This window comes from Eriocheir sinensis, chromosome 23 (assembly GCF_024679095.1).
Source record: "Eriocheir sinensis breed Jianghai 21 chromosome 23, ASM2467909v1, whole genome shotgun sequence".
Classification (NCBI taxonomy): Eukaryota; Metazoa; Arthropoda; class Malacostraca; order Decapoda; family Varunidae; genus Eriocheir; species Eriocheir sinensis.
Window position 1 is genome coordinate 9998461 of NC_066531.1, and position 18649 is coordinate 10017109.

The 18649-nt window shown below is 46.4% G+C and overlaps 1 protein-coding gene across 1 annotated transcript; it reads right to left on the bottom strand.

Moving 5' to 3' along the window:
• Positions 1–10224: 10224 nt before the first annotated feature.
• On the bottom strand, positions 10225–16119 carry LOC127002627 (demethylmenaquinone methyltransferase-like). Its single transcript, XM_050868694.1, has 5 exons — positions 15847–16119; positions 14195–14307; positions 13518–13610; positions 10916–11028; positions 10225–10559 (listed from the first exon to the last, which is right to left on the bottom strand). Exons 1-5 carry the CDS (start codon positions 15996–15998, stop codon positions 10479–10481), a joined length of 552 nt encoding a protein of 183 aa, XP_050724651.1. The 5' UTR covers positions 15999–16119; the 3' UTR covers positions 10225–10478.
• Between the last annotated feature and the right edge of the window lie 2530 nt (positions 16120–18649).

Genomic DNA, 18649 nt, shown 5'->3' on the forward strand with positions numbered 1-18649 from the left:
CAAGGCTTTTTTGCGTGAGGAGTAGAGAAAGAACGAGGAATGTATGTCTCCATTCCAGAGACAATCACCTCTGTGATGCGCTGAGCACACACAGAGGGGTCTCTATCCTGGAAGCAATAATCATTCCACGGGAAATCGGAAAAGTACATCCTCAGGTCGTCCCACCGAGCTGAAGCAAAATGCCAGAAGCATCGCCTCTTCGGTGGGTCCAGAGGCGGTACAGGAGCGATAGGACAGGATGCATAAATAAGATTGTGATCGGAGGAGCCCAACGGAGAGAACAGTTTGACAGAATAAGCAGAAGGGTTTGAGGTAAGGAAGAGGTCTAGAATGTTGGGCCGATCTCCAAGACGGTCGGGAATACGTGTAGGGTGCTGGACCAACTGCTCTAGGTCGTTGAGGATAGCAAAGTTGTAGGCTTGTTCACCAGGATGGTCAGTGAAAGAGGATGAAAGCCAAAGCTGGTGGTGAACATTGAAATCTCCTAAGATGGAGATTTCAGCGAAGGGAGAGTGGGTCAAGATGTGCTCCACTTTAGAATTCAAATAGTCAAAGAATTTTACATAGTTGGTAGAGTTAGGTGAGAGATAAACAGCACAGAGGTATTTAGTAATAGAATGACAGTGAAGTCTTAACCAGATGGTGGAAAATTCAGAAGAGTCAAGGTTGTGGGCACGAGAGCAAGTGATGTCGTTGCGCACGTAGGCGCAACATCCAGCTTTGGATTGAAATTTAGGATAGAGATAGTAGGAGGGAACAGAGTAGAGATTGCTGTCAGTAGCCTCAGAAACCTGTGTTTCGGTAAGGAAGAGAAGGTGAGGTTTAGAGGAGGAGAGATGATGTTCCACAGAATGAAAATTAGAGCGAAGACCGCGAATGTTGCAGAAATTGAGAAGAAAGAGGTTCGAGGAGTTATCAAGACACCTCTCGGGTCGGCAGCCAGAAGGGGAGTCCTACCTGGGGGAATTTGTGGTCCCCCCCCCCAGTCGGGGACTCCGAGGCTTGGTGAATGTGCGCCATTTTGAAATTTTAATTTTGGGAAAAGGTGTATATGTTGTGTGAATGTAGTGTGGTGTGGATAAAGAGAGGATCTGTCTTTAGAGAGCAATATAAACAATATAAACAAGAACATTTTCTAGTGAATGTCTGCTATTTCTCACAGTCAGCGGTTGCATAACCTTTAGCTAGTCTAAGAGGACGCACATAATGAGCATTAAGTTTTTGCTTCTAATATAATGGTCTGGAAATATTACTGGAAGATTAGCAAACAGTGACCAAATTTAGGAAAATTGCCAAATATATCTAGGTACATCTCCTACTCTAGCCCCATCCAAATCCAGTATGTTACCAGATGAAACATAGGTCGGGGCAGAGATCCACCAGTGAAGACCCTAAGAAGTGAAGCAGTCCACAAATTGTTCATGAAGTGGATAATTTTTTACTGACAGGTGTTCTCTATGGTACCAAGGTATTAGACGGCTACTTCTATTGAAGGACATAAAGAATATAAAAACTACACTAAATTTGAGTTATCAGAAAAGTTACAAAGAGGAAAATATACTATTATTATATGCACATTAAATTCAATTAAATAAATAACACACACATTATTGCAGTTAACTTCAACAAAGCTAATAAGTTTGTTAACTCCGAGAGACTCCAATATGCCTCCCAATGTTGCCAGGAACATCAGAACGAGCTGTGTTGTATAGCATAATATACACATGAATCAGGAACAGCAGATAATTAAAGTTAATAAGGTAATAGGGACCCAAATTTCATAAGTGTGAAATCTATTACAGGCTGGAGAACTGTCCTTCCATGACTTTTCACAGCTTGTTAAAACACTGCAGAGGATATATTCTCACCTGTGCCAGTCGCCTCACCTCTTAAGTCTCCCAGCTTCTTCTTGGTGTGGCGCTTAAGTCGGAGAACTTCACGCGCACTTCCTCCACGCTGCGTCCGACCCCACTCACGGCGTTGACCTCCTCCACCACAGCTTCGCAAGCTCGCTGTTTGGCTGCAGCGGTGAGGCAAGATAACAGAGGCCCTGCGATGGTTTCCCATCTCTGCCGCACCCCTGTGATGAGGGCTAAAACTTCCTCGGTTGACAAATTGGGCCGCCTTCTTTTCACAGCTGACGCCATGTTTTGAAAGTGAGGCGCGTTTCTGGCGTTAGCGTCGCCGAACCTTCATCAGTATTGTCCATATACAACAGAATGCTCACCAAATGACGGAAACTATGAAGGTAACATACAGAAACGTGCAGAATATTTGTATAAGCGATTATATTTTTATTTCAAAGATAAATATACAAGTAACGTGCCTTCATTCGTGAAAAAAACCATCTTATTGAGGGATTACAACGCTAATTATTTGTTTTAAGGCAGTATTTACCTCTGTACAATACACATGTCTTGATTTTGAAGTCTGTGTATTAGTAAACAAACTACACGTGAAAGCCCAAATACAGCATCAAAGGTCGCACGTGATTGGCTATCCAGCCCAACCTGAATGATGTGGAAATATTGCATAAGTTTCAAAATATGTTGATGAATAGAAAAAAAATATTTAAAAAAAAACATTCCATTCAGTTCATCACATATTTAGGAAAAATTTTAACATAAATGAAAAACTTGCAAGTGGTGGAACAAAAACAAAGAGCCAGATTTCTCAGTTTCTTATTTTTTTTACATTATTTTTTTTTCACTCGCGCTTAAGCGGTTTTTCGTGAAAAAAAGAAAAAATGTATCTTTATTGTCATTGTGCATTCATGCCTCTTTAAAATGGTACCTAAAACATTAAAAAAGGTTAATTTGGGACGAATCAATAGGGAACAATGTGAGAAAAACTTTGTTTTGAGATAATGGCCTTTAATTTTTTTTTCCTCTTTATTTCTAGCTCTGATTATTTATTGTTACTATTCGCCAAAATTACATATTCTAAGTTTGCAAACATGTTTCTAAGCATATTCCTGATGCATGCTAGCTCTTGATATTGCACCTGGTCCCCCTTACAATGTAGGTAAAAATAAAATGTTGTTTGTGTTTGGGTAGGCGGTGGCTGAGTGGTTAGCATGCGGGCCCCCCATTCACCGCTTTCTTGACGACGCAGCGTTGAATCCACCGCTACCACCTGGAATTTTTCAGTCACCGCCGAGCGGCCTAAGACTACCCACATGCTGTCCTGAAGACCACCCATCAACCCGGACTCTGGAGGACCGTCCAAGTGAATCAAGAATGAGCTCCGGGGGACAGCATGAGCCGATAATAGATGGCGCCACTATAAATACTTGCCTGCGCCATGACGGGCTGGGACCGACCACCAGGCCCCTCAAGAAAGCATATCAGCGCTATAGGCTATAGGCTATAGGTTAGCTATAGGCTAACACGTACAAAAAAAGTATTATCCTTCTAAGAACTAGGGTTTCAGAAGGCGCGACCTTCCTCATTGTCACCAGGTTTTATCAATAGTTTCCAGCCGCATACCCCTTCACTGACACGTATTTTCTGTTTTTTCTTTGATCGTTTGGCTGGAGTCTGTGAGCATTTTCTCTGTTCTTCCTGGATCTATCATAATACGACGCTCTGAGAGTTCTGAGCAGGCCGTCGGCTCCACATTATGCTTTCATGCCTAGCTTCACAGCCAGACGTGCGACTTATCGAAAAAATGCATCAGAAATAATAATAATTACCTGTGTAATGATATTTTACCATAACTATTGATGTATAAACAAAAAACAGCTGTCGTTCACGTGAGTCAGGGGGTGCGCGGTACCTTTAAATTTGCCCTTTAAATAAAGATTTTTTTCCAAAACCGGCCACTGGTGAATTGTCCAGCCCACATTATCTCTCAGTGGCTTTAACTTATTTTCCATATTTTTTCGTAAAATCACTGCCGGACGGTCCCCCGTTAAGTCTCGCTGAGTAGGGGAGTATTATGACCAATGGTCTTGCACATACGAAAGTGACTCTGAATACAACTCTTGAAGCTGTCGCGTGCAGAGTTAAATTCAACGGCACTTACCTGTAAATTTCCTCCCTCTACTTTCCGCCCCGCGTTCCCCTTGGTGATGACACAATGCTATCACCTTATTCTCAGCTCCCTGGGAATAAAGTGGTGCTGGGTGATGACTTCAACGCCCATCATCATCAGTGGGGTAGCATGAGGTGCGATGCTCGTGGAGAGCAAATAACAAACCTTTTGATGCAGACAAACCTCTGTCTTCTGAACGACGGTAGTGCGACTCGCGTAGACGATCGAACCGGTAGCGCATCAGCTATTGTCCTGTCTATCTCATCCGCAAATGTCTCACCAGACTTCTCTTAGGAAGCCATCGATGATTCGTATGGCAGCGACCATTTACCTATCTCCATTTCTTATGCACGCGACCTCATGCACACGGGCCCCTGTTTGCCCTAGATTTAGTTTCAAAAAAGCAGACTGGAATTCCTTCAGAAGGATCATCGACTTGGACATATCTGGGAAAGATATAGACACTAAGGTTGATAACATGCAACGCTCCATATTACACGCCGCCGAGGTCACCATTCCCAAGACTTCTTCAATTGCCACAAAGCATAGAGTTCCATGGTGGACAACAGATTGCCGACAGGCAAAATAGACGATACAGGCATTTTAGCAAGCAGCCCAGTCCGATAAAGTACATCGCATATAAAACGGCAAGGGTTGAGGCAAGGAAAGTCATCAAAACCGCCAAGCGCAATAATTGCCGAGAATTTACCTCTCTAGTCAACCGCACCACACCCCTCATTCAGGTGTGGAACACAATAAACATATTAAACAATAAGGGGACCTACAACCCAATCACAATACTTAACGTAGGCAATACCACAATATATGTCATCAATAAATTTCGATATCGTGGATTTCAGTCCTGATTCTAGGTCAATAATATATATGATAAGGATAATGGGTTCAAGCACTGACCCTTAAGGCACTCCACTAATGACTGGAAGCCAATCGGAAGGCTGTCCGTTGATTAGCACTCGTTGTTTTCTGTCGGTGAGCCAATCCCTTATCCACGTGATCGGATTGGCTCCAATGCCCGCCGTGTGCAGTCTCTTAAGGAGTCGCGCGTGCGGTACCATTTCGAAGGCTTTCTAAAAGTCCAGGTATAAAACATCACTGGGGGTGTGGGCATCCCAGTTCTTATATATACCTTGGAAGAACTCTAATAAATTCGTTATGCAGGAGCGCTTGTTTTTGAAGCCATGCTGGGTGTCGGAGATTATATTATTGTCTTATATAAACTTGACAAGTTTGTCTCTAATAATCTTTTCGAGTATTTTCCTCCCACTGATGTCAAACTGTAGTTTAATGCAACGCTTCTATCTCCAATTGGTCCTGCGAAGCCATGTGGCCCACTTGTTTTACCATCGAGTTTTTCAAAAAGGTGACGTAGTGACAGCTGATTGCCATGGACCTGACAGATGAACCAATGAATTGGGTGGGCAAGGCTTTTCTCGATTTGACATATCACCCCAGATTTATTCCCGGTATTTACAGTAGTCCATCACATCCAATCGCCAGTACGTTTTCCATGGAAATCTCTATTAGCAAACTGTTTTAGCCCTGTGGCAATACTCTTTGCAGAACCAGTGGCAGGTTAATACTGGCCTAGATATTCTGAACCTGGTTCAGCCACTATAGCAATATGCTCTTCAATTACCTTTCTCCTATAGTCTCTATTTCCAATCTTCTCCGCAGTAAGAGTTTCTTTCCTTCCATCAAAGTAGATGCCTGCAACTTGTACTTTCCCATGTGCTTCCTTTGTCAAATTTTGTCCGTTTGATTGCCTCGATCTCCGTACTTTGTTCCTATCTATGACTTTGGAAGGATCATCTTTTGTAATAACCCGTAAAACTTCAAGGATTGCACTAGATAGTAATGCACCACCACGATCAGACAGTCCAACCCAGTCACAAACCTCATGGAAAGAAGAGAACAAACGTTTTTGTTTTCTACTTTTTTTTCTTTTTTCATTTCTACATTGTTGTCCCACAGCTCCTTCCTTCCTTCCTTTAAGATTAACCCCCATAAAAGGGGGACAGGGCCTTGGCCGAATGGCGGCCCTGTAAGGGGTGGGCGAGCAATGCAAGCTCGTTGCGGGTCTAGGGACACCTCCGCCGCCGCCACAGCCACGGGTAACAGCCGGCGAGCAGCGACGGAGGCACGGGCCCTCCGGGCAGGCGCCCAGGGAGCAGCCCGTAGCGGTGCACGAGCGAGCAGCCCAGCAGTCGACTATAACCGCAGAGGGGTCACCCTCACCTCTGCAGAAGGGCCACCCGGCTGCTCGGTCCACTGCCCACAGCTCCACCTTCTTTTGGTTTTCTATGATGGAGCTGGTACTTGGAAGGGGTGTATTCATCTTCCGAGCCAGTCAAATTTGAGGACGAGGTATCACTTTGAACAAGACATCCTGATGCTTGTAACTGGCTGATGGTCTTGTTGATTTCTTCTTTCTTCTCTTTTCCTAATGGCTTCCGTTGTTCGTTTGTCCACTCCTCCAATGAACATTTTACGTTCATTTATTTGGTCCTCTACAAATTCTTGTTCTATTTTGGGGACTTTTTTTCTGTCGAGGACAGGCACAGTACTGGAATTCAGGGCACCTGCAAGCTGTTGCTTCAAATAATCTAGCAGCATCTCTGATGAACTCTTTAACTTTGTTATCATAAGTTGGGCATTTATTTTTTTTACGGTCTTTAAAAGGTTTCAGCGAGTTCCTGTATTTGTTGTGATAGGCTACTAATTTGTCAACAATGCATTTCTGACTGATTATGGGGATGTTTTCCTGCCTGTAAATGTGAACTATCTATTCTGCAACACTTAGATATCATGTGAACTGAAGGACTCTTTTTTTTTGATGATTCAAGCAGTTTATATTTATGCCACAGAAGTTGGTTTTCCGGGAGATCATCCACTTGCTTAAAGATAGGACACATGTCTGCCTTGTCTAAACGAACACAGTGTCGTTTTTGTGTTTGACCTTGGCTGTTATGGGACATCATGATTTGTGGTACGTCAGTAGAGGCCGAGGAGCAATACATCCATCCTATACGTCTGCCAAAGAGAAGATGAGCTATCACCATACTTCAGGTGCCCCAGCAGCTTTTAAAAAGTGTTATATGCTCTTTTGAACTTGCTAACTGCATAGCTCTCCCCCTCCCGCGGCCCCGCTGCACACGAGTTTTTAATCAAGCTTATCCCTATACTGTCCAAATCACTGGCAAACTCTGCAACAATCTTTCTTCATCTGTATTTCCTCCTGCTAACGAGTTGAGCTCTTTCAGGAGGAGAGTATCGGGATGCCTCTCCTTCCGAAATTGACTTCTTTTTTGGCCACTCTTCTAACTCTTTTTTTAGTTTTTAACTCATTGAATGCGGCGCCATATAATCAATCAATCAATCGATCCACTGCATGAATATTGCACACATGTGTCTTGTATTAACTGAAAATCACACAGTATGCGCTAACCACTCTTGCAGGAAGGCTGTTACAGTTGCGGATGACTCATTTCGAGGAATGAAGGAAGGAGGAGGGAGGAGGGGCGGGAGAGCAATTAATTATCTTCTTTATTCTTTGTTCCATATCACATAATAGAAGGGTGTCGATCCAGTGCAGATGTAGCTAACAGATGTGGAGTAGAGGACCTGCATGGAAACAGTGCTCAGAAGGGACAGACTCCGATGGTTTGGACATGTAAAGAGAGCAGGGGAGGACACACTGCTGGGAGTTGTGGAGAGAATGGTAAGATAGGGTGTCCGGTGCAGATGTAGCTTACAGATGTGGAGAAGAGGACCTGGAAACAGTTTTTTTTTCCTTTTTTACATGTGACCTAAAGCGCCGGTAGGCTTTTTTTTATTAGGGGCCTGATGGTGGGCCCGAGCCCGTTATGACGCAGACTAATGTTTATTGTGGGGCAATTATTATTGGCTCACGCTGCCCCCCGGAGATCACTCTTGATTTCACTTGCATAGCTTCTTCTAGAGTCCGGGTTGGTGGATAGTCTTCAGGACAGCATGTGGGTAGTCTTAGGCCCCTCGGCGGTGTATGAAAAATCCCAGGTGGTTAGCGGCGGATTCGAACCCTCATCATCATCAACGCTGCGAAGGCGGGGCCGGCACGCTAACCACTCCACCACCACCTCAGAAGGGAAAGACTCCGATGATTTGGACATGTGAAGAGAGCAGGGGAGGATACAGTGCTGGGAAGTTTGGAGAGATTGGCAAGACAGGGTACCCAGTTCAGATGTAACTAACAGATGTGGAGTAGAGGACCTGGAAACAGTGATCAAAAGGGAAATACTCCGATGGTTTGGACATGTGAAGGGAGCAGGGGAGGATACAGTGCTGGGAGTTGTGGAGAGATTGGCAAGACAGGGTGTCCAGTGCAGCTAGATGTGGCTAACAGATGTGGAGTAGAGAAACTGGAAACAGTGCTCAGAAGGGAGACTCCTAAAGTTTGGACATGTGAAGAGCAGGGGAGGATACAGTGCTGGGAATTTTGGAGAGATTGAAAGTAAAAGGAAGGAGACCAGTTGGTAGACCTAGGAAAACGTGGAGAAGGTGTATACAGGAAGACCTGGCAGTGATGGGATTGGATGAGCATCAGGCAGAAGACAGAGCAGAATAGAGGAGACCCATAAAGCGTCCTACCGCTCAGGAAGAGTGAAAACGGACGTTAAACGAAATTATGATGATGATGATGATATATAATAATAGAAGAAGAGAAGAAAAGAACTAAGAACATTAAGTGACCTGTGGAAAGGAATAAAGCACTTCTGCTACTCTCGGATACGTTCAGTTCACTCCCGGCGCAGTAAAGTGACTGTCAGTGGAAAAGGGGTTGATCGTTTCCGCACTGACTACTTCTGCGGGGAGGCTGTTCCAGTGGCGGACGACTCTGTTCGAGGAAGGAAGTATGGAGGAGGGAGGGATGGGAGCGAGAGGTTTTATTCTTTTCGTTAATCTTTGTTCTCTCGTTCCATCTCATCCTTCCACATGCTCACTGCCACATATACTTCACTGCTCTGTTACTTAACTTTACTTTCAGATCATTTAACTTTACTTTCAGATTAAATACGTTAACTTCCTCTGCATTACGCCACGTAGGGCTACAGCAGACGCTTTTAAAATTAGGAACAGCAGACACATTTAAAATTAGGAAGAGAAATCACTTAAATTAACCTGAGAAACAAACAAAGATTAACATGATTCTGAGGGGAAGTAGGCACCCGTTTATTATATATTTATACATGTCTGTACATCATCAAGACCCCAAGACCCAGACCAAGCATTCCTAAACGTATACTATAGTCGCAGCATATGAGTCTGAGGTCTTCGTTATCGTGCTCTGGCAACTTGCTATTACACATGCACACACACATACAGTTACATAATCAGCGATCTTATTTTTTTTTTACAACAGAGGAGTGGCCGAAAGCTAGAGAAGAGCTGTGTGGGTGGAGCCCCTCACACGTGCGATGCATACCCTATACGAGGGCGGACAAGGCCCCTGTATATGGATACCAGCGGTGCGGGGGAGAAGAACTGGAGGAGACGATACAGAACGCCCAACCTCGAGGAAGCTGATTTAGTGAGAGAAGAGATAAGAAGTTTCCAGTTAAGATTTCGAGTTAAGGACAGACCGAGGATATTTAGTTTTGAAGAATTATAAGGTGACGTCTGAGTGTAGTTGAAGAATAGGGGATAGGTGTTTGGAAGATTGTGTCGAGATGATAGGTGGATAAATTAGGGTTTTGAGGTATTGAAAGACAGAAGGTTCCTTTTATCCCAATCGGAGATGATAACAAGGTCTGAGGTTAAGGATTCTGCAGCCTCAGCCTTATAACCTAAAGCAGATTTTTGCGACAATTTCAATAATATGATTAATACTGACAAATGTGCCCTATGCGTAGACTATCATATAACATCGTAGACGTCATGATTTTTTTTTTTTTTTTTTTTATAACTTTGTGGCCTATTGCGCCGGTAGGCTTCTTCCCGGTGGATCCTGATGGTCGGTCCAAGGCTTCTTTCCGGTGGGTCCTGATGGTCGGCCCAGCCCGTTCTGGCGCAGGCGAGTGTTTATAGTGGCGCCATCTTGCATTGGCTCATGCTGCCCTCCCAGAGCTCATCTTTGATCCTAGAATCTAGAGTCCGGGTTGATAGGTGGTCTTCTGGACAGCATGTGGGTAGTTTTAAGCCACTCGGCGGCGGCTGAAAAATCCCAGCTTGGTGGCACCGGGCGGGGATTGAACTCGCGTCCTCCTGAACACGAGGCCGTTACTCTGACGACTCAGCCACCGCCTCCCACGATACCACGATAATTCACACCTCAGTCTCGGGTGCCGCGACGAAAGCCAAGGCTGTTACACAGAGACGGCCTTGGCACAGCACAACTATAACTCCTCCTCCTCATCTCTCTCCTTTCCCTTCCCTCCTCTTCCTCCTCACTCAGGCTTAGTGATGCGGAAGACGAAGACGAGACCCTCCTTGTCACAGAAATAGTTTGGGACGGTGCGCCGCTCCACCTGAAGGTATTATGACCATCATTTCAAATACGTGACCTTCTCCCCCTGGCCAGCTCCTGACCATCTCCTAATACCAGTGTGTCGTGACAGGCGCCCATACAGTGAACAGCCCCGCCAGACAGAAAACTTGATTAGAGTAAATGTTTTATTGTACCAACGTTGCCAGATAGTTGTACTCAGCCTCTTATATTTACCAACTTTCGACTTCAAATATGTCTCCTGGGGCTCAATAACTAGATTCATTTATATTTATCGTTGAAATAGTTAATTCCTGATGTTTCTTGGCAATAGTTAGGTGTCAAAAAACGGTAAATACTATGCTCTGAGTACGATAATCTGGCAACGGTGCTCCCTACCTTCTTCCACTTCCCGTCCGCCTCCAGCTGGTCCATGTAAGGCTCCAGCTTGTCCTTGTAGGAAGGCACGGTCTGTAGGTGCTCATGGCGCATCACGATGATCACGAAGCCTCCTGGAGTGCCGGAGAGGAGGAAATCAGTTAATCATTGGGGCATACGCTAGGGGGCGCGTCATCTAGCCCACCTAGGAAGACCACCTCAAGGTTTACTCCAAGCAAATCTTAAGTCTCTATGTAGGCTCTTTCCCATCCTAAACGGCGCCTAAGTTCGCCTGTTTGAAAAGCCTCTCGTAAAAGTTGCTGGGATTACCATGAACTGTTTTGCGATCCTATAGTGATGGTTCTACACGTCTGTCACGATCTCCAACGGGAAAACCACCCATGAAAACCCGGTGAATCTTCTCAGTGGCCTTGGGAAATAGTCGTGGCGGAAGATCGGCACGCCCAGGAACAATGCTAACCTACGGGTCCTCGCACGAGTATCTAAACTGAGGGTCCAGCTTCCAGCGCCTTCACCCACTCAGCGGACCTTGCAAAACACACACACACACACACACACACACACACACACACACACACACTCTCTCTCTCTCTCTCTCTCTCTCTCTCTCTCTCTCTCTCTCTCTCTCTCTCTCTCTCACACACACACACACGCACTCACCAGAGCCTTCGCACTCCTACTAACCATGAACTTTACATTTCAGCCCGGAATCGTGCCAAATGTATTCTCCGAATTACCAAAACCTCTTTCATCAATAGAAACTGTCAACAACTTGCTTTTTTTCTAATTCTTCCCGTGACTTCTGGCACTTAGCCAATAAGATCTCCACCACTTTCACTTCTTTCCCTTTCCCTCCTCTCCATAACACTTACGGGAGCACTGCCGTCTCATCTATCTCTAAGGCTGAAGTCTTTGCTCAAACTTTCTGTAAGAACTCCACCCTGGACGATTCCGGGCATATTCCTCCTACTCATACCCCCTCTGACTCCTTTATGCCTGTTATTAAGATTCTACATAATGATGTCTTCTATGCCCTCAACTCTCAGAAGGTTTATGTACCTGATGGAGTGCCTCCTATTGTCCTTAAAAACTATGCTTCCATGCTGACACCCTGCCTGGTCAAACTCTTTCGTCTCTACCTATCAACATCTGCTTTTTCTTCCTACTGGAAGTATGCTCGTTCCAATCCCTCAAACTATAGCCCTGTAGTTTTACTTCCCTGTCTATCTAAAGCTTTTGAATTAATCCTTAACCAGAAGATTCAAAAGCACCTTTCCACTTATAACCTTCTATCTGATCGCCAGTATGGGTTCCGCAAGGGGCGGTCCACTGGCGATCTTCTTGCTCTCTTAACTGACTCTTGGTCATCCTCTCTTAGCCGATTCGGTGAAACTTTTTCAGTTGCGCTAGACATATCGAAAGCCTTCCATAGAGTCTGGTACAATTCTTTGCTTTCTAAACTGCCCTCTTTTGGATTATATTCCTCTCTCTGTTCCCTTATCTCTAGTTTCCTTTCCGGCCGTTCTATCTCTGCGGTGGTAGACGGTCACTGATCTTCCCCTAAACCTATCAACAGAGGTGTTCCACATGGCTCTGTCCTATCACCTACTCTCTTCTTGTTATTCATCAATGATCTTTCCATAACAAACTGTCCTGTCCACTCATACGCCGACGTCTTCACTCCGCATGATGCAACTTCTTTCATTAGAAGGCCATCCCAACAGGAAGGACACGACTCCAGACTGGAGGCTGCAGAACGCTAAATATCAGACCTTGCTATCATTTCCGATTGGGGTACAAGGAACCTTGTGTCCTACAATGCCTTAAAAACTCAATTCCTCCACCTATCAACTCGACACAATCTTCCAAACACCAATTCCCTATTCTTCGACAACATTTAGCTGTCACCTTCTTCAACACTAAATACTCTCGGTCTATTTATAACTCAAAATCTCGAACTGGAAACTTCATATCTCCTCTCTCGCTAAATCAGGTTCATCGAGGTTGGGCGTTCTGTATCGTCTCCTCCAGTTCTTCTCCCCCGCACTGTTGCTATCCATGCACTTTAAGGCTCTTCGTCTCATCAGCTCTCCTCCTCCAACTGATAGTCTTCTACTTCTTAAATTCCGTCGCGATGTTGCCTCTCATTCAATTTTCTATCGCTATTTTCACGCTGACTGCTCTTCTGAACTTGCTAACTGCATGCCTCCCCCTCTCCCGAGGCCCTGTTGCAGACGACTTTCTACTCATGCTCATCCCTATACTGTCCAAACCCTTTATGCAAGAGTTAACCAGCATCTTCACTCTTTCATCCCTCACGCTGGTAAACTCTGGAACAATCTTCCTTCATCTGTATTTCCTCCTGCCTACGACTTGAACTCTTTCAAGAGGAGAGTATCGGGAGAGGAGAGTATCAGGACACCTCTCCTCCCGAAATTGACCCCTCTTTCGGCCACCTCTTTTTATTTTTTTATTTTTTTATAGGAGCAGCAAGTAGCGGGCTTTTTTTTGTGTGTTTATTAGTTTCCTTTCTTTGTGCCCTTGAGCTGTCTCCTGTGTTGTAAAAACACTCACTCACTCACTCACTCAATCACTCACTCACCGTTCTTTGCGACGCGCACCAGGTCGTCGAGGCCACTGAGTGGGATGTGACCTTCGCCCATACCGCCCGAAATGACCACCAGGTCGTATGTGTCTGAGAGAGAGAGAGAGAGAGAGAGAGAGAGAGAGAGAGAGAGAGAGATGTAGAAGAAAAATACGTATATTAATCTTTACATATGTAACAACTACAATAACAATAATTCCACTCACACAGCTCTCCTGGACAGAGTGGAGTCTTAGGCTCTTCCTCTCATAAGCTCTCCTCCTCTTACTGACAACCTTCTACCTCTTAAATTCCGCCGCTATGTTGCCTCTTTTTCTACCTTCTATCGATAACTTCATGATGACTGGTTTTCTGAACTTGCTAACTGCATTCCTCCTTCCCTCCCGCGGCCCCGCTGCACACAACTTTCTACTCATGCTCATCCCTATACTATCCAAAACCCTTATGCAAGAGGTAAACTCTGCAACAACCTTCCTTCGTCTGTATTTCCTCCTGCCCATGACTTGACTTATTTCAAGAAGAGTGTATCAAGACACCTCTCCACTCGAAATTTACCTCCCTTTTGGCTACTCTTTACTTTTATCTTTTATGGGAGCGGCGAGTAGCGGGCTTTTTTTTGTACTCTTGTTGCTCTTGAGCCGTGTCCTTTAATGTAAAAAACAAATTACTATAACCTTTGGGTACGGTGGAGTGTCCGCTGCCGATAAACTCCAGGAAGTCATTGGTATAGATGCCAGTCTCCCGCTGCTTCATCATGCCCTCCGACGGGTCCACAGCGTCTATGTGCCTGTGGGAGTGGCTGTAGTAATAGCAGTAGTAGTAGTAGAAGTTATAGCAGTAGTAGAAGTTGTTGGGAATCAGTAAATTTACCCTACCCAACAGTTAGGTCACTCGCAAAGTGAATAACACACCCGTCAGACAATCCCAAATAAACAAGTGCTTACCAGCTATTAGGTGGTGAAGGTATCCAACAAGCACCTCCAGACAGCCGAACAAATAATAATCCTACCGGATCCGTGTAGTAAAATCTATCTGTCTCAAATAACTGCTGGGGGCACTTAGCTGAGAAGCGGGTTTCAAAAGATATTGTTGTCACTGAAGTCTCGTTGCCGGGTGTAGTATCCCTCAGTCAGGTAATAGAAGGCACACTGTGTCCGAGTTAATGGGTGGGCTGCAGTGCCTTGGTCTTTACGTTGTGAAGGCCAGTGGTGGAGTGAGAGAAAACCAAACACGTGGGTCTGAAGCGATATTTGGATTTCTCTCGCCAGATGGCGTGGCTTTCCGCTCTTTTTCCATCGGTTAAATTATCCTTGCTCTTTAATTATAATTCAGCAAGGACAATTAGTTATTATTTCGTGAAAGGAAACAATTCACTATTGTTATTCCTTTCATGGTAAATATGGTTAGTCTCCAGCCAGTGAATAAGTTGATTCTGTCTCGGTTTGGGAGCCGATGACCGAAGAATTTAAGTACCATCCAAGGCTTATTTGAGCTCAGACGATACTCATAGTTGGTTTGAACTCTCGGCCCGAGACTAGTTCCATAAGGGAAATAGTTAATTTGTCTAGTCCCCCGGTTAACTGGCCTAATTCCTAACATAGTATAGTCTATCGATTTTAACTTGACCCCTTGGGCGCGACACAAGGATTCCCCACGAGGCCGCGCTGGTGCCACATCACTCCATTACTCTCCTCAGAGAGGGTGGCTATTCTCTCTCTCTCTCTCTCTCTCTCTCTCTCTCTCTCTCTCTCTCTCTCTCTCTCTCTGCATGGCTGCGCAGGGCGCGAGTGTGATAACTACTTCATTTGTCCATTGTGGCGTAACGCTGAATGGTGCGGCCTGGCGCCTGTTGCCAAGGTCCGTCAGGCGGCAACGTTGCATGAGCCACGTTGCCAAGTGATATGGAAGGTTTACTGAGTCGTTGTCTTTCCCTCTAATCCCAAGCCATTCATAACACTACGCAGTCGTATTATGAATGTATGTAAATTCCATAAATAGATAACGTACAGACTAACAGTGAGACAGAACGCCATGCGCAGGTCATCGCTAGATCTGTAAACAATGGGGGTTTCCCCAGGCCAAGCCACAGGGCTCCATTTTAAGTTAGAGTCGATGGACTATAGTAATGCCGCTCCTGCCCGCTCTCAGTTCCCACCCAGCGGCCCTGCCTCTACACAAGCTGCTGTAATTTCCAACACATCATCTTCATCTCTTGGCGCTGGACTCGTGTTGAGGCTGAGGCACTGGCAGGCAGGAGGCAGTGGACTGGAGGATATTTAAGTATGGTGACCGGACATCCCCCTGTCTGCGGCCCTGCGGCACCCACCTGAAGCCTTCCCGGTGGAGTTCGCTGCCCACGCAGCCCGTCCCGGCGGCCACGTCCAGCACCCTGGCCTTGGCTCGCCGCTCCGGGGGTACCCAACGCAGCGTCTCCTCCAGCGTGATGGCGGGGCCACGGTACCCGCCTTTCCAGATCATCTAAGGAGACGGGGAAGAGGGTGATTACAGGTGCGTACCCCAGGGGCCGCATCACTTTACTCCCGGACCTCACGGAATAATCGCCGGTTTAACGGAATATCATTCCAGCGATACTCCATGATTCTGCGTAGGCACTTGGTACTGAAGGCATCTCTCTCTCTCTCTCTCTCTCTCTCTCTCTCTCTCTCTCTCTCTCTCTCTCTCTCTCTCTCTCTCTCTCTCTCACCATCTCCTCGTAGTTCTCGGACCACTCGTCGTAGCCGGCCGCCATCTCCTCCGGCGTGATCCCCGGCCTGTGGACGTTCTCGTTCGCCCTCATTGCCACGTCGCCCCGGCTGCCGCCCTCAGACATTATACTGCAGCAGGGAAGAGACGGGAGAATCACAGGCAGGGCATGACTACAGTACAGTACAATTCCTTTATACATCCTTTATATATTTACGAAGGTAGGTACGGTTTTCTAGCCCCGCGCCGCACTCCTCGCTGATTTGCCGGCTGGCTCTCAAGCTCCGCCCACCTCCATGACAGGTGTGGCCCGCCTCTCTCTCTCTCTCTCTCTCTCTCTCTCTCTCTCTCTCTCTCTCTCTCTCTCTCTCTCTCTCTCTCTCTCTGGAATGAAATAGACGAAGCAATTACATAGTTAGTGCAGCGACGATAGCTTGGCTTAAGAATAGACTGGATAGCTACATGGACGAGGATGACAAGTGATAGTGAGGTGTGGGTGCAGTAAGGCTCTCCGGCTTATTGCACGGCCAGCTGAAGTTGCTCTCTCTCTCTCTCTCTCTCTCTCTCTCTCTCTCTCTCTCTCTCTCTCTCTCTCTCTCTCTCTCTCTCTCTCTGTGTGTGTGTGTGTGTGTGTGTGTGAGAGAGAGAGAGACTCGTGATCAGGCTGTGATGAATGAACTACACACACACACACACACACACACACACACACACACACACACACTGCCAGGCTTCACGGTCTGACAGGGCGGCAGCTCGAGCCCGCTCAGGCCGGATTCTTTCCGTTGACTAGGAGTGGTTACTATCCCCCCTTGAGCAAAGAGGATGGGGTGTGTGGTGTGTGAGGTCCTGGCAGTACCCATAGATCGACGATAAAGAGCACTTGCTCATGTGGGGAGGGTACCTGTTGCTGGCGATTACGAGTCCAACACGTGATCATGTCATTTTTGGTCATTTTCCCCCTCTGAGGGTGGGATTGCAGGTGACAGAGGCGATGGATTTACCATCCCCTGTATGCGTCGTCCTTGATACACGATCGCGTTGCTTACAGGGTTTATGGTTATGTGCAGGTCTTTCATGGCGTTTAATCCTAAGATCTCATCCACAGGTAAGGCAAACCTGCTAGAGACATAAAAGAAATCTCGAGAGGGACATACTTTTTCATGTAAGCTGACTGTTAGTGGTACTCGCCCAAGGATTCCAAAAGTGGTGCCCGTCACGCCTACCACATTCAGGTCGTTCTCTTGGAGCGGCCAATTTTCCCCACTCGCCTGTCGTGTCAGTGACCTGTAAGCGGAGTCGGAGATGACATTGACTGTGGCACCTGTGTCAACCGCTAAGGGGAGTGAAATTTTGCCCACCTTGCAAGGGAGGGCAATTATGCTTGTCCGTCCCAAGGCGGCAATGACGGAGTCAAGTTGCTCCCAATTAGTATTTTCTTTAATGGACACTTGGATGTACGCCTCGGGGCTGTCACGAAGTCATGTCTTTTTATTCTGAGAAGAGGAGTGTGGTTTACTGTCCGCTGAGGACTTGTACTTCTGTTCCTCCCTTTTTTCTTGTTTTTTGTTTTTTTTACGTTGTTGCCTATTGCGCCGGTAGGCATCTTCCCGGAGGGGCCTGATGGTCGGCCCAAGGCTTCTTCCTGGTGGGGCCTGATGGTCGGCCCAGCCCGTTCTGCCGCAGGCGAGTGTTTATAGTGGCGCCATCTTGCACTGGCTCATGCTGCCACCCGGAACTCGTACTTGATTCGCTTGGACGGCTTCCTCTAGAGTAAGGGTTGATGGGTGGTCTTCAGGACAGCATGTGGGTAGTTTTAAGCCACTCGGCGGTGACCGAAAAATCCGAGTGGTAGCGTGAGGATTCGAACCCGCGTCGTCCATCACGCGGCGAATGTGGATCCAGTACGCTATCACTTCGGCCACCGCCACCTGGCCTTTTGTATTGCATAACAACTGTCTGAATCATGAAAACAATTCCCGTGGATATGGCAAAAGGCAGCCTTCCGCTGATGGTTTGGCCTAGGGTTCCTGTGTGATGAATGATGCCCGCCCCTGTAACCTCCTGACCTCCTATCTGAGCCCTGTCTTGAATGTGTTGATTCCCTACGTTTCGCGAAACAAGAATGTTCAGAATGTCCTGATTGTTTGCAAAAACCACAGGTGAGAGATGCCTTACATGTGCTTGCAGTGCTGCGGCCGTTGCGAGGGGTTGATGGTGAGGGTGTTCCTGAACCTTGACTTCTAACTCTGAGACGAGGTCAACCAACTTCCCGCTCGGTTTGAAGGCCAAAGGAAGGGCAGAACGGCGGTTCTTCTCTGAAATATGAAATAAGTAAAAAAACAACTCGAAAGCTGTCTTCACCTGGTGCTTTTGCATACAGCCCCCTGGAAGCCAGAGCGCGTCTTCTAGGCTCTTGACACAGT